Source organism: Geotrypetes seraphini, chromosome 9 (genome assembly GCF_902459505.1).
Source record: "Geotrypetes seraphini chromosome 9, aGeoSer1.1, whole genome shotgun sequence".
NCBI lineage: Eukaryota > Metazoa > Chordata > Amphibia > Gymnophiona > Dermophiidae > Geotrypetes > Geotrypetes seraphini.
In genome coordinates, this window is record NC_047092.1 from 26,904,075 (window position 1) to 26,927,166 (window position 23,092).

General features: G+C 42.1%; 1 protein-coding gene across 1 annotated transcript in view; it reads right to left on the minus strand.

The window, feature by feature from the left end:
* RELN (reelin) overlaps positions 1–23,092 on the minus strand; it is a 534,390-nt gene that overhangs the window by 358,644 nt on the left and 152,654 nt on the right. The window contains exon 4 of the mRNA XM_033958706.1: positions 7,772–7,842. Within this exon, the coding sequence (XP_033814597.1) occupies positions 7,772–7,842 (71 nt within the window). The remainder of the gene's footprint in view (positions 1–7,771; positions 7,843–23,092) is intronic.

Here is a 23,092-nt window from a genome sequence, read left to right on the forward strand (position 1 = left end):
TTACTGTCGCCGGCCCACAAAGGTGGAATAAACTTCCTCAATTTATTAGAACAGAGAAAAATATCACAACATTTAAAAAACTTTTAAAAACATATTTATTTAATGATGCCTTCGACTTTTAATAGCTCTCTTAAATTACTTATGATCTGATATTATTGTTAAAGAAGTTAACGAAGTTTGCTTGAGCCATTTTGTTCTATCTTTTTACCCTACCTTTTGTACTTTCCCTCTTTTCTTACATAACCTGAAATTGTAACTTTTTTAAATTTCCCTTGCCCCTCAAGTATGTTTTAAATGTTTTTATCTTATGTCATGTTAATAATTATTATGTTAAGTTTCTTATCTCTTTTTATTACTATATGTACATCGCTTAGAAATTGTTATAGGCGATTCATCAAAAGATTGAATAAACTTGAAACTTGATCATCTACTTCGTCGCTATTTATTTACACATGCCCCCTCCTGTACTAATGTGTCACGGGGGTAGCATATGTTTTAACTTGACATACTACTTGCAGTAGTTATAAGCAAAGCTCTACCAAAAAAGGTACGACAGCACACATTGTTAATACAATGTTAATAATATGCTAATAATTGCATTAAGCAATACAAACTGTGAAAAAAAAAAAAGATTATAATTTTGTCAAACCAGATGGGAAGCAATTTTATATATTCATATTAAATCTATTAATCATTTGCTCTATCAAACATTAAACAGAGTTATGGAACTTCTAAAAAGGCTGTTCTAACAAACAAAGATTTGATGGTAGGTAGGCTCCTTTTTCTAAATCTCCATGGCACTTCAAAGAACCAGGCCTTTTTTTGCCTCAGGTAGACTTTCACTAATTTGTAATTCAGATGTATTAAGCTTTGCCTGCTAAATATGACAAATTATACTTAGGCTACAAAGTTACCATCTAATGAGCTATGAACTTAAACTTTCATTTCCCCAGGAATAATTTCTTTATTGCATTTTATATTTTATTACAAGGCACAGTTTGACCTTCAAGTATTATAATTAAGGTTTCTCAAAATGTTATAAATTCAGAGCCAGTACGCAGCTCTAACTCTTATTCATTACTCCAAAGAGCTACTTATTTTTAAAGAAAGTAATACAGGGTATGAATACAAGTCAGCAAAGCAAGAACTGAGGCTCCAATGCTTCTTCTTGAAAAGAATGCACATTGGAAACCATAATATTAATTTATGATCTAGTGAAAATTCTAGCCATTGCACTTAACCTTTTAAGAGTTCCCATAGTGAGATTCCGAGCTTAGCAGAGTACCGAGAACTCTTCCACTGATTATAGCAACATAGTAAATGGCGGCAGACAAAGACCAGAACGGTCCATCCAGTCTGCCCATTAGTTATACCCATTAAAAATACATGATTAAATTAACATGTCTCTTCTTTGATATTTCTGGATCATAGACTGTACAGTCCACCAGGTATTGTCCTAGGTTCCAAATGCTGAAGTTGCCATCCAAGCTCACTCCTGCCTATCCAACCATCCTGTTTGCAGGATATCTACCATAAAGTCTGGCCAGTGACATCCTCATGTTCCAAGTTAGTGGAGCTCCCATTGTTACCTTCCTCAGCCCATCCCACACCAAATCGCCACATATGGGACCAAGAACATGTAAGTCTGTCCAGTACCGGCCTCAGCTCTTTAATTTATATCCTTTGTTTTCTAATTAGAAATCCTCTATGTTTATCCCACGCATGTTTATCATACACTCTTCTTGAATTCTGCTTCATTCTCAGGACCCAGATAGACATGCCAGTCAATATTCAGATGGCAGTGGTCAGCGTTTTTAAAATTAGCCCAGGACATTCAGTTCCATGCCATGTTTGGGCACTGCCACTAAATATCCGGGGTTAATTATTGAATTTTTTAGCCCATTCTCCCAAAGGAGCTCAGAACAGGTTACAAGTCAGGAACTCAATCATTTCCCCCTATCTATCCCAGCAGGCTCACAGTCTATCTAATGTACCTGGGGCAATTGAGGATTAAGTGACTTGCCAGGGTCACATGGAGCAATACAGGGTTTCAACCCACAACCTCAGGGTGCTGAACCTGTAGCTCTAACCACTACACCATACTCTCTCCTTATGAGAGTCCCAGCTGAATATCGGCTGTGACCCACATAAATTTAAAAAACTGGGTCAGGTGACCCTCTGTCCCACCCCCCTAAAATAATATATAAGTTGCATTAGTTCCCCCCCACCCCACACACACACACTTACGTCTGTAGGCCCTCTAGTACTCTAAGAGAAAATAGGGCAGGAACAATGCCCACTTGCTCTTGCCCTATGCCAGTTTCCAGGTACCTAGCCTGGTATGGTACCTCTTTCTCTTCATTCTAAATCATCGCTTAAAAAAATTTAGACTAGGACTAAACATTTTTTTTAACATTGGCCTTTAATGGTTTGCAGGGAATGAGGTCTAATTTCCAGTCCATATATGAAGTTAACCAGAGGAAACCTGTGGTCAATGGTATAATATCTGAATGCTCTTACTATATGTGTGAATTGTTTTTAGGTGTGAAGTTCCTTTCTTGATCACTTTTAAGTTTTAAGTTGCCTTAATTTATGCTGTAAAAAAAGTGATATTAGTAAAAGCAAATAAATGATTAAAATCCCCTTTTACTAAAGTGCGCTGAGCTCTGATTTAACACGGCACTTTTTAGGGCTTTTTTTGTTGTTGTTGTTATTTTTCAGGTCATGCACTAATGTTGCCCTTAGCACCCAAGACCTGCAAAAACTTAACAGGAACACTTTCCACCTCCTAACCGGATAATGCATTTTCTGGTTAGTGTATGCTAAATCAGAACATGCTAGCCAGATAGCGCAGGAGTGCTTACTCTCAAACCATGACACACTCCCTCTAGAAACTATACGATTAGGGCTAGATTCAATAAACATAGAAACATGATGGCAGATAATGGTCAAGTGGCCCATCCAGTCTGCTAATCTGACAGACCCCACGTGCCTATCCCATGCAGTCTCTGACTCCACCACCTCATCCAGAAGACTGATCCACACATCCACCCTTTCTGTAAAAAAGTATTTCCTTAGATTACTCCTGAGCCTATCACCTCTTAACTTCATCCTATGCCCTCTCAATCCAGAACTTTCTTTCAAATGAAAGAGACTCGACTCATGCGCATTTACGCCACGTAGGTATTTGAACATCTCTATCTTATCTCCCTTCTCCCACCTTTCGTCCAAAGTATGCATATTGAGATCTTAAGTCTGTCCCCATACGCCTTATGATGAAGACCACGCACCATTTTAGTAGCCTTCCTCTGGACCGACTCCATCCTATTTGTATCTTTGTGAAGGTGCGGTCTCCAGAATTGCACACGATATTCTAAATGAGGTCTCACCAGAGTTTTATACATTGACCACTGGAAGAGTATGGGGGGAAGGGGTCATTACTAATCCTTCCAGTGGTCATCTAGTCAGTTTGAGTTTCTTTTTGGCACTTAGACGCTGTTATAACAGGTCTAGCTCTGGACATCTAAGTTCCGTCCTGGATATCTTGGGAAATGTTCGATTATCACCGCAAGATGTCCAAGTACTAAGACTGCCAAAACCGGCCCATAATATGCCTCCAACACGCCCCCTCAAACTTTGGATGTATAGTGGCTAAGAAATCTAGCAAGATGTCAGAAAGTCAGCTTCAAAAATCGGCACTTGGATGTTTTGGCAAGAAAAACATCCAAGTGTTGATTTATGCTGTTTTTTGGATGCCGTGGAGGGGCATAATAAAAAAAATGTCTAAGTCCCCTTTTGGCCTAGGCCCTAAACACTGACAAGTAGAAGCAGGGAAAATGTCCATTCTCAAAAAAAAAGTCCAAAAAGAGGTTGTTGTTGTTTTTTTTATAATGGCCTGCCTCTACATTCAGCTGTTTAAACGCCCAGATCCCCACTACGTCTACACTAGTGCTGCCCGAATCAGAGAAAAATATTTCGATTCGATTCACTGTTAATGACACAGCTTTTTAAGCTTAAACAAAGTACAACAATAAATTTCACAAAGTACTTTAAAAAAAAAAATCACATTTTTCCATTAAAGCAGTTTTGGAGACATTTGCTTGAACAGTCTTTTTTCCCAGTCCATATGCAAGCAATATGAAAAAGATTTCCTTAATTATCTACTCAAACATTTTTGCTATTTACTTTCATAGTACCTAGACTATTATTCAGTAGAAAAAATTTAGTTTGTTCAATCAAGCAGAACATTCACTCATAGAAATCCAATGTCCAGACAGGATTTGATTGAACAAACTAAATTTTTTCTACTGAATAATAGTTTAGGTATAATGAATAGCAAAAATGTTATGTTTAAATGATTTTTATTATTCCAGCAGTAAGAAGCAAATACAAACAGTAGTCCATTCAGGAAATAACATTTTCAACAATAATAGCAAAAATGTTAAAGCCACACAGAAAAGCAGTAAAAGTCAATAGGTTCTCCGAGTGGGAAGATCCTGATGTCTCAGCACTTGAGGAAAAGACCACGTAATAATGTTTATAAGAGAAATCATATAAATGATTATACTGAAGCAGGGTGTCCTCAGCGTGAGAGGTAAGCGAGGGGAGAGAATTCTCCAGCACTTTACACAATAAGGCACTGGTTAATCACCTCTGTCTGCATCATAGGACACCTCACGTGTGCTCAAATTAATCAATGTGATAAATTAAACAGTGATATACAATTGATCAATCACACACGTGCAAGATCAAACAGGTTGTTCTCACTCAGAGAACCTATTGACTTTTACTGCTTTTCTGCGTAATTAAGCAGATTTCTGATAGCCTACAGAAATGATTCTCAGCTTCCATCCCCAGCCCCCAAGACTCACCAGGCCCCCTGTCAATTCTCAGCCCTGTCATCCCCCCTGCTGATTCTCAACCCCCCCTGCCGAATCTCAGCCCCCCCCTGCCGATTCTCAGCCCTCCCACCGATTCTCAGCCCCCCCTTCCGATTCTCAGCCCCCCCCTGCCGATTCATTTACTTACTCGACTGGGTGTGGAATCGCTGGGAAGAGAAGAGAAATGCGGAGACAGAGCCATCAAAAAATACCCTTTGCTTCCGAGATCCGCTGCACAAGGTCTGCTCGCTCCCCCTTCGACGCTCCCACATCCTTTCGTATCTTCTGATGTAACTTCCAGTTTCACAAAATCAGAAGTTACATTAGATGGGAACGAGTCTGGTGGCCGGCGGTGAAAAAAAGGAATGAACTTGAATTGGGGCTGAATCAGTTTTTTACAAAACGAGTCCGGTTTTTTACAAAAACGAACCGATTTGAATCGATTCACCTGATTTGAATCGTGAATCGGGAAGCACTAGTCTACACTAACAACATATAATCAGCCAAAAATAGCCTAAGTCCCAAATGCCCAACACAAGAGCTTTTAGGTGAAGGAAAAGCCAGTACTTCGACTAAAAGCTGGATTCTGTAACCGGTGTCTGTTAAAAAGAACACCGATTACAGAATCCACACCCCACCCTCCCCCCACCCCCAAGCAACAATCGTGGCAGGAGAGAAGGCTCATCCCTGAGGGATAAAGGGATCGTGGGATACTGAGAGAGGTGTTGGGATGTAACACAGGTATAGAAAGCTAACCAGGTAATAAGTATAGAAACCCAACAGGTCGTGCATGTGCAAGACCGGAGGGTTAGGACTACGATGGGAAGATAGGACTTCAATGAGAAACCAAGGTGGCAAGGGAGCCCCTTCTGGTGATTCAGACAGGTCGTGACCTGTTTGGGCCGCCGCGGGAGCGGACTGCCGGGCAGGATGGACCTATGGCGGAGGCACTGCTTATGTTCTTATGTTCTTATCTCCCCTGCTGTGATAATGACCCCGAAGTGCATTCAACTGCGTGATCCATCACCCCCCCCCCCCCCGACAAGATCAGGCAGAAGGGAGCTCAATCCCTCCTGCCCCGGCGACCCAAGACCCTCCCGACACAATTGGAGCAGGAGGGATCCCAGGTCCTCCTGCCCCAGCGACCACTCCACCCTGCCGATCTGATCTGGGCAGGAGGGAGCCCAACCCCTCCTGCCCCGCTGAAACCCCCACCCGCACCCGCGACACGATTGGGGCAGGAGGGATCCCAGGCCTCCGGCCCCAGCAACCACCCCACCCCGCCGATTCGATCTGGGCAGGAGGGAGCCCAACCCCTCCTGCCCCACCAAAACCCCCACCCGCACCTGTGACACGATCGGGGAAGAGGGAGGGAGCCCAAGCCCTCTTGCCCCGGTGACAGGCAACACTCCCGACACCCCTCCTTCCACCCCCACCCCCAACTTGATCTGGGAAGGAGGGAGCCCAACCCCTTCTGCCCCAGCAACCCCCTACCCCCCACTAAGATATGGGTAGAAGGGATCCCAAGCCCTCCTGCCACGATGCCGCCCCCCAACCGCCCCGACCCCCCGATTGGCCCGCCAAAATCCACCCACCTGCTGACCCCATGACACCTCCCGCCGATAACTTCACCCCTCACCCCCAACACCCCCTTTTACCTTAAAAAAAGTTGGACGGATGGATGGGACCCAAGCCCGTCCATCCAGCAGGCCCGCCATCTTCAGAATGGCAGGCCTTAGGGCCTGATTGGCCCATGCGCCTCAAGCCCCACCCACAGGTGGGGCCTTAGGCACCTGGGCCAACTGGAATTGGCCCAGTTGCTTTAGGCCCCTACTGTGGGCGGGGCCTTAGGCACATGGGCCCAACCATTTATAGTACCCTGGGGTTAGTGTATGCACTTTCAAGAACAGTCAACTTTCATCATTTTCTGAATTCCTTGAATGTTCATATCATCAAAACATTGTGGCTATATGAAGAGAAATAGATTATATTTGACATATCGTTATAAATATTCTTGTTTATAAATGGCAAGCTCCCATTATCCTCTCCTCCATGGCTGAAACCACATGACCTACATTTCTAATGCTAATGGTCTACGTCATAAGGCATATGGGGATAGACTTAAAAATCTCAATATGTATACTTCAGAGGAAAGGTGGGAGAGGCATAATTACACAAGGTAAGTCTCTTTCAATTGAAAGGAAACTCCAGAATGAGAGGGCATAGAATGAGGTTAAGAGGTGACAAGCTCAGGAATAATCCGAGGAAATACTTTTTTTTTACAGAAAAGGTGGCAGATGCATGGAATAGTCTCCCAGTGGAGATGATGGAGACAAAGACTGTGTCTGATTTCAAGAAAGCATGGGAGAGGAGTAAATAGTGGATGCTACGGATGGGCAGACTGAATGGGCCATTCGGCCTTTATCTGGTGTCAAGTTCCAAATGTTTCTATGAAACATTTTTCAAATGTTCTAGAAAAGCATTTACAAAACTTTAAAGGGCTGCGTGAGTATGCTATAACACACCAATTTAGAATAATAAGTTAATATTATTATATAAATGGAAGTTTCTGCTAACTACTGTAAGTATAAAACAGTCCTGAATGTTTAGGTTTACAAATCTGGCTGCAGTAGATTACATGAAATGTTTTCTTAATTATTTGTCCTAAAGCTAAATTCCCTTGGTCCCTCATTAGCAGATATAAAAGGTATCAGCAGATACGGAGGCAAGAGGGCGCTATGTCTTGAGGACACAAAAAAAAAAAAAAAAAAAATTAGGACGACCATGATTTTCTTTCATCAATAAAATAGCCTGCTACAACAAATAGGCAGGCATGAAAAGCAAACAGACGAAACAAGCCAGACATTACAATTTAAAGTATGATTTCTTACCTCCTTGTTCACACAGCTGCTGTGCTAGGGCATCCTTAAATATAACTTGACCCCTGTGAGTAGCTGTAGCCCTAGAAACAAGAAGGGCAAAATAAAAGAATCATTCTACTGAGGTTATTTACTTAAACAACAAGGGAAATACACATAGTGACATATAACATAGTAGATAAAGACCCGAATGGTCCATCCAGTCTGCCCAACCTGATTCAACTTAAATTTTTTCTTCTTAGCTATTTCTGGGCAAGAATCCAAAGCTCTTCCCGGTACTGTGCTTGGATTCCAACTGCCTGCATTTGTGATTTTATTTTTTTAACAAAAAAACAATAATTCAAAATTCCACAACCCAACAATTGCAAAACTCAAAACAAAAATGGAACTCAAAATCAATAAATTGGTATGTCCTCAATTGTCTAACATTTTCAAAACTTACGTCCTGAAATAATTCAATCAATGATCTGTGGAAAGGAGGAAAGACCTCAGACCATATGTTCGTGTCACATACCAGCCAAATGGCCATTCAGCCAATACGAACATAGATTTTAATCACCGGTCTTCCTCCACCACCTCTAATTTAATGTGCAAAATCAGCGATGTACTTGGATTTCAGGTATTTAAATAATACAAAATATAAAAGGCCACTTATCTTAGTGGTATCAGACAAATCGTTCTAAGAACTGATTCTGAGGGGCCCGTTTCACCAGCACCTTCTTCACGTTCCATCTTTTAAAATCATTAGTACTCGTAGGGCTTCTTCATTCTCAACTATATCCCCTACAATTTGGAACTTGTTACCTTCACATTTAAAGGCTGAACAAAATTTAGATAAATTCAAGTGAAACCTTAAAAGCTTCCTCTTTAAAGACGTATATGAATGCTAAATGATCTCCGGGTCCACCCTTGCCAATTTCTGTATTGATCCCATTCAACTTTTAATATGATTTCTCTCACTGCCCTCTTGTTTTTATCCTTAATTGTTCTCTTTTTAAATTGTATTTCCTCCCCCCCCACTCTCCTCTTGTTTTCATGTATGTTGCGTCTTGTCATCAACAAGTATGTTAATTGTTCCCCATTTTAATTTTTAATTGTTAAACGCTTAGAATTTATGATTAGTGTTTCGGCAAATTTTAATAAACTTGAAACTTGCTAATATTTTATTAACCATGGCAAAAACAGAAAATGCATCGGTAAACCTTATTCCCTGCAAAAGAAACAATGTTTTGGTTTTTTTATGCCTAAGTAATTGTTAATAAATTCTCTCCTTCCCCTCTATCCTGTTATTTCTCCTCTTCATGGCCTTATCAGTGTCACTTTGCCACTGGAAGGATGAATTGCAATCGAGAGCTTAATGGTGAATTCCTGCATTTATTTTCAAGCTGAGATGCAGCAATTTCCAACAATTTTTATGCCCTGCCAGCTTATCTTGTTATCTCTTATGCAGAGGATACACCACCTGATTATCCCTGTAAGGTGAGAATTTTGTCCACTGAAACAAGATGGTACACCATATGTTACTGTCACCACTGTGCTATTCAATGGATCTATAAAAATCTTAAAATTAAAAAGGGAAATGTGTATTTTTAAATTTAATTGTGATAAACTCTTCAATGTGTTCAGCTCCATTGAAGTTAAGGAGCAGCTAATTCCGCAGCGTATAAGCAGTCATTAGTAAAAGCCATTGTTAAGACAAAAAAAAAGCTAATAGTATAACCCAAACATCCCTCCACCCTTCCACCCACCCTTCCTATATGAATACAACAAAGAAAAATAAGCAGACTACGTAAATTATGTACTTCTTTGAACAGCATGGAAATCTGTGCATTGAAAGCTGGTAAAATGCTTGTTGGTCTTATATGCTGAAGGGCTGAGCCCCCTAGGTCAACCTTCAACCATGTACTCCTCACCCCCAACCCCCTAATTTTTAAAAAATTTATAATGAATAGTATTAGCAAAAACAAAAAGATACGAGGGCTGTACTGAATGTAATGCAAAAACGGGTGCAACTTTTTCATTAACTGAGATAGGTCGTTCAAATTGCACATGTTAATAATAATAACTTCATTCTTATATACCGCCAACAATCTTGCGACTTCTAGGCGGTTTACAATGAAGAGAAACTGTACAGACGGCGAATTACAGAGTATAGCATTGAACATCTAGTGATAGTAACAGGAGAGTTACAGGGTCTGTGTATTACACGGTTTCACAATGAGTAGCATTATACAGTCGACGATATTCAGAGCATAAGTAGGAGAAGAGAAAGGAGATTGCGCTTTGAGTTACAAAGGTGCAAGACTGCGAAGGTGAAAAAGATAACATAAGATGTTGATGAGAAGTAAGTTGTTAACTTGGTACATTTGAACGAATAATCTCACCTCCCCCCTTCGGAACCTGAGTGCTCTCCAACCCTTCCGCAAACATCTGAAAACCTGGCTTTTCTCTAAAATCTAACTCTCCCTCCTCTCTGACATCTCAGCTCTCTAACATTCTTCTTCCCTCCGATCTTCATCTAACCCTTTCCCTGGAGTTCCTTTCTCATTACAATCCCTGTAAACCTTGCCGAGCTCCACGGAGATGGCGCGGTATAAAAACCTAAGGTAACAATTAAAGATAGAAATTTTGGCAGAAGAGGGTAGACGGACTCCTTGGGATGGGAGGAGGCTTCGATTTTAGGGGAGAAGTCTGGCTAGGTTATAAATTTCTTAAACAAGAACTAAAAACCACCTTGTTTAAGAAATTTATAACCTAGCCAGACTTCTCCCCTAAAATCGAAGCCTCCTCCCATCCCAAGGAGTCCGTCTACCCTCTTCTGCCAAAATTTCTATCTTTAATTGTTACCAGTTTTTCCCACTGGTGCCCGTCTAAACTAAACTAAACCTTAGGTTTTTATACCGCGCCATCTCCATGGTCGTGGAGCTCGGCACGGTTTACAGGGATTGTAATGAGAAAGGAACTCCAGGGAAAGGGTTAGATGAAGATCGGAGGGAAGAAGAATGTTAGAGAGCTGAGATGTCAGAGAGGAGGGAGAGTTAGATTTTAGAGAAAAGCCAGGTTTTCAGATGTTTGCGGAAGGGTTGGAGAGCACTCAGGTTCCGAAGGGGGGAGGTGAGGTTATTCGTTCAAATGTACCAAGTTAACAACTTACTTCTCATCAACATCTTATGCTATCTTTTTCACCTTCACAGTCTTGCACCTTTGTAACTTGTTGATGGAGTAACTCTTCCTCTATACAGCTTCCTCTATACATTTTCCCGAAGGAAAATCCAGACCCATGGCCACGCCCCCAGGCCCGCCCCATTCCGCCTGTGTCACGCCCTGTTCTGCCCCGTCCCGGACGGCATCCGCACAGACGCGACCCCATGATGTCATGTGTGCGCGCGCGAGATGTCATTGCGTTGCATCCGCGCATGCAGGGATGCCCCTTCCCGCAGCGATTTTGAGGCAAGCTTTTCAAAACCCGGACAAAGCGTCGGGTTTTGAAAAGCTGTCCGGATCCCCGGACATGTCCGGGAAAATGCAGATGTCTGGTAACCCTATATACAGGTGTTTCAGAATCTTTTTCTTCATTGAAGGTGAATAAATGGATTCCAAACGGAAACCACATGCTGGTATTGAGTTCTTGACAAAGTTGGGGGTGCAAGCTGTCCAACATCTACAGAAGGCTACAGAATGTTTACGGAGATGACACCATTGACAAGAGCAATTCATCTGTGCTCCTGTCAATGGTGTTAGCAACGTAAACAAGAGCAATCCATCTAGGCTCTTGTCAATGGTGTTATCGCCGTAAACTTTCTGTAGCCTTCTGTAGATGTCGGAAAGTCGCCACCTGTGTTGTGCCCAAACTTCACCTTATGCATGCCTACCATCAAAGTACATGCTATCATTTAATTGCAAGTACTTTTATGCCAGTCAATATTTCATAGGAGGCCATTTACGTACATATACAATACGTTCACATGCGCAAAAATGTCTTTATAAATTAAGTTTCAAATTTATTAAAAATTTGATATGCCACCTTATCATGTATTTCAAGGTGGTTGTACAATTAAAAATGAGGGTAATACAAAAAGTACAGTACTCCCCCGATATTCACGGGGGTTCCATTCCAAGAATGTTGAAAAACCGCGAATACATTTTTTAGCAGAGGAGATAGGAGAGGGCAGCCGGAGTGCCAGCGAGTGAAGAAAATCACTCGCGGTATGCTCCAACCGCCTCTTCCTGTACTAAAATCAGGCCTCACCAATCAGGAGCTGCATGTCAAAGCAGCTTCTGATTGCTGAGGCCCGACTTTAGTACAGGAAGAGGCGGTCAGAGCATACCGCGAGTGATTTCCTTCACTTGCCGGTGCTCCAGCTGCCCTCTCCTGCCTTTCCGGCTGCCCTCTCCTGCCCAGTCATTCGTGGTCGGAAAATAACGCGAATGACCGGGACTGCGAATCGCAGACCACGAATTCACAGGGGAGCACTGTATATCAAAATAATTAACAACAAACTAAACTTCAGGAGAAAAACAAGAGGGCGGAGCAACAACATGTAAGTCCAAAAGAAATGGACCAAAAAAAGTTTTAAAATCCTTATAAGGACAGTCAAACTTGGAAAGCATCCTTAAAAAGGAACGTCTTAAGAGAAGACTTTAATTTCTCGTGTGTTGTTGTCTCTCTTAACGAGTTCGGGGCTCAATTCCAAAGGGTGGGAGCAACCACGGAGAAGATAGTATTTCTCCTAGTGTTTATATAGCTCAGTGACGGAATAACTAGTAAATTTTGATCAGAAGATTGAAGAGTGCGTGATGAAGTGTATGGAATCAAAAGTCTATTGATAAATTCAGGCTGAGTTGTTTATCTAGCATTTTATATGTAACTCGATGATTGATAGGGAGCCAATGAGCTTTAATTAGAAGAGGGGTTACATGGTCAAATTTCTTGGCCTCTTATAAATGATTTTTACGGCACTATTCTGAACTATCTGTAGGCATCTTAGTTCTTTCTTGGTGATTCCATGGTACAAAGCGATACCACAGTCCAAACAGGAAATGAGGTAAGGTAAAGTCTATGACCTTTCACCACCCATTCTATACATCTATACCGCCGTGGACAGCCTGCCTCCTTTTTCTTCTGATGGGCATAATCCAGCAGAAGGAAAAGGAGGCAGGCCAAGCAATGACAGAAGAATGGGAACGGGAGAAATTAAGACTTTTCCTCCAGGAACTTTTCCAGTCCTCTTTTGAATTCTGTTGTATTGGCAGCCTTGACCACATCCTCTGGCAACAGATTCCACAGCTTAATTTTGTACTGTTAATCCCCCCCCCCCCCCCCCACACACACACAATCTTTCTACAATTTGTTTTTAGTCTACTCTACTGGTAAACCTAATGGAGTGTCCTTTTCTTTTCTTTTTTTGTTGATAGGTTAAACAATCCTACCCTATTTATCTATTCCACACTACTCAGACTTCTATCCTATCTCCTCTCAGCTGTCTTCTTTCCATGCTGTAAAGCACTAATCCGTTTAGCTTCTATTCATAAGGAAGGTGTTCCATCTCCTTTATCATTTGTCACCCTTCTAGGAACAATTTCTACTAGCACTATATCCTCGCTTTGATTGTAACTACAGAAAGGAGGTATATTAAGTCCAGAGGTGTGAAGTGACATTTATTGCGGGGGGATTCAGTAGATGATCAAAACCAAATGATCATCCTCGGCCCTTACCAAGTCAGGTTGTCAGGATTTCCACAATGGACATGCATGAGATCTATTTGCATAAAATAGAGGCAGTGCATTCAAATAATTTCATGCATATTCATTGGAGAAAGCCCGTCTAGATTGAGGCTCTCGAGGAGCAAGGTTGGACACTCCTGTTCTAAACATTTACAGCAAAACATACCCTTAACCAAGGATAATGTGCTTACAGTTTGTGCAGAACGATGTCATGTCTTGGTCTCTTTCTGAGAGTCATAAGAACATAAGAATAGCCTTACTGGGTCAGACCAATGATCCATCTAGCCCAGTATCCTATCTTCGCGGAGGCCAATCCAAGTCACAAGTACCTGGCAAAAACTCAAATAGTATCAGCAATCCATTTTATAGGGCAGAGCAAACAGAGAATGAGGTTAAGGTATTCTACCATCTTCAACAACATGTACAGCAACCATCGGGGTGGGAAGGTGGGATCTTACCCTGTGGAGAAGGGAGGAATCAGATGACATGGGTAGATCTCCGGGGGGGGGGGGGGGGGCTGCTTTTATTCAGCATAAAAGTATAGTGGAGACACTATAGCTACGAGGTATATAAAGATCTGTGTTAATGACAAAGGTAATGCATCAATCTCGGTTCTCACAAAATTTTGGGTTTAATACCTAATAAAACATTAGTGCATTACATTTGACCAGCAATTTGCATTACAGACCAGCACTGGCTCCTTTAAAAATTGAAAAAGCATAGATTTTTAACATGGATACATTGCCAAATTTTCTCCCCGCGCCCCCCACCCTCCCCCCCACTGCATATGTTGGCGTTTTTTTTCCACATTTAATAGCTAAGCTGGCAATACACACTTCATGAAAAATACATCTCCCAGAAGAAAGAATAAATCTTCAAACACAACGAGTGTCACGCCGCTGAAGGAGAAAAATTAAGCCATTAGCCATTTAAAGAATGGCAAATCTGTTAAGCATGACTGAAGAGCATTAAGCTTGTAATGCATGCAAGGTGCATTTTCTCTGTGGCATTTACACTGGTACAGTATTCTTAATACTCGAAGGGCTCATATTAATAATGGCTCAATGGCTCACCCAGATGATTTACCCAATCTTAAAAATGAATCAGAATCTTAAAGTTTATTGTTGCACAGGTATCAGTAAAAAATTAACACAGGCAATAATCAAGGTGGTAATTTTAAAAGTTGTTTATGCACATAAAACACAGCTTTGTGTACGGAAATGGCATGTTATAAAATTGGGTATCGGTCTATGCAAGATGCTATTTTGCGATACTTTTTACTGCAACACACAGAGGTGTAGCTAAAGTGAAGTCAAGGTGGAATTTAGAGTTAGGTGTTTATTTTTTGGATTTGAAAATGCTTGTGTAAATTTTCTCAACAAATTCTGGGCATACTAAATAGCATAAGGTCAATAATCAAGATGGAATTGCTTTGGATTAGCTGCAATTCTTTCAAGCCTAATGATGATGGGTGGGACTGTTGTTCCAGTGTTATTAGAGGTACAGGATTTGGATTTCAGTTTGGGTTCTATTTTGGTGGGAAAGAGGTTGCTCGTTCAGCTTTTTATAGGCTTTCCTCCTCCTTCCCACATCCCACCTCATCCCTGAATTTAGGTTAGTGCTCCAGTCATTGGTTGTGGGGGAAGATTATGGATTCTTAGAGTGTTTTGTATCTTGGGTATCATGTTGTGTTCCCTACAGATGGTTCAAATTGCTGTAGTCAGTAGGGTTGCTAGAATTCCCCTTGAGTTATAAACCTTAAACTGGCTCCCTCTTCTCCAGCATATTGTTCCTTCAGTTTCATTAATATCATATGTTTAATGGGGAGTCTGGATATTTGTGGGAAGTGTGGGACCCAAACTGTACTATGGAGCTCTCTATCTAAGGGGTTCTTTTATCAAGGCGCGGTAGGGGTTTAACGCGCAGAATACCGCATGTTAAACCCCCTGCTAGTCGCTAACGCCTCCATTGACGAGGCGTTAGTATTTTGGCGCGTGATGAAATGTCCGACGCGCTAACCCCTGTAGCACACCTTGATAAATGGAGCCCTAAGTCATTCTGCTTGGAATCAGGCTATAGCGCATGCTAGCCGAAAAACTACCGCCTGCTTAAAAGGAGGTGGTAGCGGCTAGCGCGCGCTAAAACCGCTAGCGCACCTTTGTAAAAGGAGCCCTTAAAGTTTCAGAAGGGTTTGAAATCCTGTTTGTTCATTGAAGCCTTTAGGAATTGATGAGTTCTGTGAATCAGATTTTCTTCGATCTTATATTTTGTGTTTGTTGTAGGGTTTATTTGTTATGATGTGTTATCTGTTTTTGTTATGATTGTTTTATTTGTGAGCTGATTTGAACAATGTCCTTTGCCAGGCAAGTTATATAAATCAAATAAATAAATTGATTTCCATCTTCTTTAGTCATTAAGATGGCTCATTGTGATAAAAGATTCTCTAAAGACAGACTAATGCATTAGCTCAGGGGTCTCAGACTAATGTATTAGCTCAGGGGTCTCAAAGTCCTTCCTTGAGGGCCGGAATCCAGTCGGGTTTTCAGGATTTCCCCAATGAATATGCATGAGATCTATGTGCATGCACTGCTTTCAATGCATATTCATTGGGGAAATCCTGAAAACCCGACTGGATTGCGGCCCTCAGAAAGGGACTTTGAGATCCCTGTATTAGCTGATCATGATTTTTTTTCTTACCAAAGCAATGTTTGCGGTGCTTCTTATGGATTCAGACTTAGCAAAAGCAACTGACAAAATAACTTAGGTAGAGTAATACTCTCAGTTTCTCAGGAGACACTAACTCATTACTTTCATTCTTCCCAAGCAGCTGATTTGATCAGGCAAAGACTTAATAAAGGTGAGACTTACACAGTGACCCAAACACATCATGTCACACTGTATTTCTTCTTCCTAATAAACTGATCTCATAGATTCGTGATGCTAAGTTACATCTGTCCCTATTTTCAGTCAAACTTATATGAAACACGTTGTTAGTAAGTATTGGAGGGAACACCAATCGTTCAAAAAAACTGAGACGTGGAGAAAACCAGACCTCAATACTGTGGCTCTTGGGCCCATAAGGCACCGGTAGGAGCCTGTATCATCATGGGTCTGTTAAAAAAAACCTCCACAACATATAAATAATAATCATGCATACCAATGTTTTTTTTTTACTTTTTTTTTCAGTATATGTTTGGTTAGTTTCAAGGCTCCACACCAATAAACTTCAAAGGTTGATGGCTACAACTGTGTATAACACATATACTGTATATTAGAGAATGACACGGTGACAAAATTCATCACCGTTCCCGTCCCCGCGGATAACCGTGGGAAATAATCCCATGTCATTTTCTATTGTCTATTTCAACCTCGGTCCTTCTACACCAGCATTCTTCAAAGCAAAGCTTGTGGGTCAGTGGTTGTGCCCAATTATACTCTGATTCTTCCCTCTCTCCTTAAAGAATGACATGAAGATGGTTTCCTGCGGTTATCCGCGGGGATGGGAACGGTGATGAATTTTGTCACCGTGTCATTCTCTACTGTGGTGACAGGTCAAAAACGCGCAAGACAAATAAGTTCCGCTCAATTGTCTTGCGCTCAAATGTCTCACGCTCGGTTGTCTTTGCGCTCACTTGTCTTAACGCTCAATTGTCTTCCGCTCATTTGTCTTGCGCTCAGTTGTCTCGCGCCCAATTGTCTGCGCGATTTTGTCCGCGCGCGATTGTCTTGCGCACAATTGTCTATGAACCCATCCATACCATCTACTATCCCTTCCACTCCCTTAGGGTTCCTTTTACTAAGGTGCGCTAGCGTTTCTATTGTGCGCTAAAGATTAGCATGCACAAACCACGCACTAAACAAAAAATACTAACGCAAGCTCTATGGAGGCGTTAGTAAAAAGAGTCCTTAGAGAGCCTACGTACTTGTCCCAAACTTTCAGGAATTCAGATACGGTCTTTATTTCCATCATCTTTAATGGGAAGCCGCTCCACATATTTTCCACCCTTTCCTTGAAGAAATATTTTCTTAGGTTGCTCCTGAATCTGTTCCCTTTCCCTTTCCTGTACCCCCTCATCCGAGAGCTTTCAATTGAAAGATCAAATAGACACAAAGAAGTTTTTTAAAAAATTCAAACACCGCAATGTTCACAAAAAACTTTTTAACTTTTGTTAAGTGCTCAGAGATTATTTCGAATCTCAGACCACGGGACAAGCCGAGCAGATGGACGTCTGTTATCACCACCTCTAATCATCGCACTTTTTTATACATTGCCTTTTAAAAATATATATAAATATATTCTTGTAAACTTCAGCACAAACATTTTAGTGAGAAATGAAACTGCATGGACATCCCTCGGCTAGGGAATCACCCATATGTGGCTGACTCATCCTGCTTGTCCTAGGAGAAAGTGTAGTTACTTACCTGTAACGTAGGTTCTCCGTGGACAGCAGGATAGTCAGCCACACAACCCACCTGCCTCCCCATACGGCCGACCCGGCCATAACTAGGAACATCCTGGGGATTAGGGGGAAGCAGGGGGAAATGGGTAGGGCTCGGGCATGCCCAGTGGGGCCCAGGCACTGCACGTGCTCAGAGAGAGAGAAAAAAAAAAAATCTCTCTGAGCTATTGGATAGCTTATCTGCAAATTGGGAGCTGTTGGGACAACACCCATATGTGGCTGACTATCCTGCTGTCCGCAGAGAACCTATGTTACAGGTAAGTAACTATACTTTATATACCACTTATAGCCTCACATGGTTTACATTCAGGTACTCAAGCATTTTTCCCTGTCTGTCCTGGTGGGCTCACAATCTATCTAATGTACCTGGGGCAATGGGGGGATTAAGTGACTTGCCCAGGATCACAAGAAGCAGTGTGGGATTTGAAACCACAACCTCAGGGGGCTGAGGCTGTGGCTCTAACCACTACACTATACTAAGGGCAGGAAAGAAAGATCAGTATCAGGAGAAAAAAAGGAAAATGAGAAAAAAAAAAAAACCCAGACCACCTGGCCAGTCCAGGAACCAAATCCATTTTTTTTAAAAACTAATTTTGGTTTGTAGTCCTTGGTAAATCTGGGGACCCCACTTCACTTTCTCTGTATCGATGCACTTAAGGATCCCTTCCGTCATGTAAGAGTAGAGGGAGATGTAAAAAAAAAAAAAAAAAAAAAATGCAGGAAGAAGGAAATATCATTAAATTCCAGCAAACACGACAGCGTGCAAAAAAAATAAAAAAAATTCTCATTTCTGTCCAGTTGCTGGTACTAGAGCGCAGAAATCAGTCTCAGCTGGAGCAAATGAACACAGTGTGGTGCTGATTTCTGTAACAGCCATCAACCTGACAGACTGAAGGAAGAAGAGAAAAAAAAAAAAACGCAACTCAAACTTGAACTACTCATGCTCTCCAGTGAACTGCAATGATAGCATGCTGTTTTTACCGTTTCAGCAGAAAAAAAAAGGGAGAGGATTATACTTTAACAACAATTTTTTGGCCGGAATAAGGAGGTTTCCCCATGGATACAAAAATGGGGGGAAATACAGTACTGAATCTGCCTCTTAATTTATGGGTTCAAGGAGCAATGACGGATGCAGCCTCTGCCCCATCATTCGGCTAGGCTTAAAGTCTCTTGTCGGGAATATTTTTACATCTGTGACAGTTTATTTAGTACCGAGCCCTAACCGACAGGTGGTCTGATGTTGGCTTAATAATGATATATGATTGGTTTGGGATGAGAGCACTGATAGCTGGAATACATATGTGAGGTATATCATTTGAAATGTCTCCAGCCTGCAGATCGCCATAGGCCAGAATGACAAACATATTGTGGGTCAATATTTAGTTAGTGACGGTCAATATTTTGTTAAACATGGACTACCGCCAACTGCAATAGACCAGAATATTCAGTGCCAGGCCATATCCAGGCACTGGCGCTAAGATCCTAATTCTATAAAATACGCCCACAGTTAGGCGTCTAGATTGGCACGCCTAGCTCATCTAGGCGTCTAACTTAATTTTTTTTATTGGCTTAATCAGCACTGATAATAGAAAGCACCGTTAAAAAAAAAACAATTAAAAATGATTTTAAAGATTAATTTGCCTATAGGTGCCTACCACTTTCAGGTAGGCATCTGCACCAAGGCGCCTACCAGCAAGTAGGCATAGTTAGGGGAAGATTCGGAGTAGAGTTTGGGTGTAGATTAAACCCTAGACTAAATGGCAGGATTGAATGCGTCCTTGTGCTTAAGAATGCTAAGGCGCCAGTAGGTATGATTCTATAAACAGCGCCCACTGTATACGTTGGAGGAAAGGCGGGAGAGGGGAGATATGATAGAGACCTTTAAATACCTTTGTGGCGTAAATGCGCATGAGTCGAGTTTCTTTCATTTGAAAGGAAGCTCTGGAATGAGAGGGCATAGGACGAAGTTAAGAAGTGATAGGCGCAAGAGTAATCTAAAGAAATACTTTTTTACAGAAAGGGTGGCAAATGCGGGCAACAGTCTCCTGGTAGAGGTGGTGGAGACAGAGACTATGTCTGATTTCAAGAAAGCCAGGGATAGGCACGTGGGATCTCTTAGAGGAAGAGATAATGGTTACTGTGGATGGGCAGACTAGATGGACCATTCGGCCTTTATTATGTCCAATCCTTCCTCCCATCTGAGACATCCCCTGTCAAGAGGGATGCCCACTCCCTCCTGCCCCCCCCCCCCCGAAGATCACCAGCAGAAGGGATGCTCAATTCCTCCTGCCAGAAATCCCCCTGAAGACATGCCTCCACCCAGAACCTCCTGTAAGCCCACCCATACCCCACCAGTACCTATTTTTCATAGGCTGGTCAAAGGGATGTTTACTCCTTCTGGCTAGCAGGCCTGCCTCCACAAAATGGTCAGCTTTCCCCTTCTCAGTGCATACTGGGATACACTGGGGAGGCAGGCACCTGGGCCAACCAGAATCTTAGGCCTCTCTCCTGATGCATTCTGGGATGCAATGGGCCTAAAATTCCGATTGGTCCGATCCCTTAGGCCACCCCCATGGAAGTGGCCTAAGGGATCTGACCCATGGGAGTGGCCTAAGAGACCTGACCAATTGGAATGTTAGACCACTCCCCCTGCAATTTCTCAAATCATGACTGAAATAGAACAATTTCAAATTGAAGCTAAACACAGAAAAGACAAAAATCTTTTTAGCAAGTCCAAATGATAAAATAACTAGGACATCACTCCATCTAAATGGACATGACTACCTGTTGCAGCCGCTAAACCGATCGCGGCAGGGAGATTCTCTTGCAGCGATTGGTTCAGCAGCCATGTCTATTTGAACTGTAGACCAGCATTTTACTGGTGGCCTACATTTCAGGTGCCTATCGCATCCCTAGAGAGATGCCTAGGGCTGCCTAAAGCTACTTCTGGGCAAAACCACGACCATGCCTAGCCTTCAATGAGCTTAAGCGGCCCTACGCACCTCTCTAGACTTGCGAAAATGCCTACAATGTAAACAGCCTGTCTTGGGGGGGGTGTTGTTGTTTTTTTTTTAAAAACCCATGCCTCCCGATTGGCTAGTTAGACATCGGTAGAACACCTACCACCACCTACAATCGAGACGCCGTTTATAGAATTTGCCTCTAAAGAATAAGCTGCAAACAGATGTCTCTATAGAATTGCCCTCAAAGTGCCATTTATATAACATTATTGTTTTCCTCTTTTGGCTGCACAAAATTCACTTTAATTATAACGTGTGATTTCTTATCTGTGCTGCCTCTAATTCTGGCAGGGGAGAGTGAACAGTACAAATTGGTTGGGGTGTTTTTTTTTCTGTTAGCAGAATTCAAAGTACTTTCCGTCTTCCTTTCTCTTTTAATTTTTAATTTCTTGCAAGAATGGTAGAGTGCACCCCTCGCATGAAGTTTTTATTAACATTTTTTTAAAGTCAGAAGTAGAAAATTAAAACACACTGTGGGAATGCACACAGCCACTTGTCTAGCTCAGTGAATAATGCAGGCAAATCATTGATTATTTTGGAAACTAGCCGCAAAGCCAAATTTTACTTAACATCTCCAGCAGAAAAAAATCAGCATGGCTCTTTATGCACAGTCCAATATCAGATTATGCTTTCTGTAAAATAGATTTGGTGACGGCCTTCCCTTTACAAGCAAAATTTACTATACTCAGATGAGAAAAATATATTGAAAGCAGTACAAAGGAAATTGCATATGCTTTAAAAAAAATATTTTCTTGTTGCGTTAAAGAGCCAGCTGTTTAACACTTTTACGTTCTTCTCTCTCAGTAGTAGTTACTATTTTATTTTCCTGTTGCTTAAGAGCAGCATTTTTAAATGCTTGTCCGATTCTGAATTTGAACATCTACTACTACAACAACTGATCACTTATACAGCGCTGAAAGGCATACGCCAGGAGTGCCCAATAGGTCGATCGTAATCGATCGGTAGATCGCCAAGGCAAAATGAGTCGATCGTGGAGCCCATCACGGGCTCTGTGATAGACTCGCGTTGCCTTCAAAATCTACCAGGCCGATCAGCCTTCCTCTCCCCGATGTCAATTCTGCCGGAGAGGAAGTTTCAGGCCAGCCAATCGCTGCCTGGTTGGCCTGGAACTTCCTCTCTAAAGGCAGAATTGACATCGGGGAAGAGGAATGCTGGTCGGCCCGACACAGGGAAACAGGGAGAGCTTGGAGCGGCGGTGGCTTTGGGGCCTGTTTCTCAATGGCGGCGGCGGCAGCTTGGGGGCCTGTTCCCCAATTGTGGCAGCAGTGGCTTCAGGGAGGGCAGGGAGAAAGAAAGAAAGGGGGCAGGCAGGGAGACAGAAGGAAAGAAGAGAAACAGAAAGAAAGAAAAGGGGCATGAAGAGAGAAAAAGAGAGGGAGGCAGGGAGAGAGGAAGAAAAAGTTGGGGGAGGGAATGAGGTCTGGAGGAGAGAAAGCATACAGGCTGAAAGAAGGGAAGAAAGATTGGATGCACAGTTAGAAGAAGAAAGTGCAACCAGAGACTCATGAAATCACCAGACAAGAAAGGTAGGAAAAATGATTTTCAAGTTTCAATTTAGTGATCAAAATGTGTCTGTTTTGAGAATTTATATCTGCTGTCTATATTTTGCACTATGGCCCCCTTTTACTAAACCGCAATAGCGGTTTTTAGCGCAGGGAGCCCATGAGCGTCGAGAGCAGCGCGGGGCATTCAGCGCAGCTCCCTGTGCTAAAAACTGCTACCGTGGTTTAGTAAAAAGGGAGGGGGTATATTTGTCTATTTTTGTATGGTTGTTACTGAGGTGAAAGTGCATAGAGTCATCTGCCTTGATCTCTATGAAAAATATAAATGATAATTCACATTTTCTCTGCGTACAGTGTGCTTTGTGGTTTTTTTTTTATTTTATTGTTGGTAGATCATTTTGACTTGGTCATTTTAAAAGTAGCTGGCAAGCCCAAAAAGTGTGGGCACCCCTGGCGTACGCAGTACTGTACATTTTGACATTTACAGAGGGTCCCTGCTCGGAAGAGCTTATAATCTAACTTGGACAGGCAGACATGACATATAGGGTTGAGGATGCAGAACCCAAGGTGAGAAGAGTTAGGAGTCGAAAGCACTCTCAAAGAGGT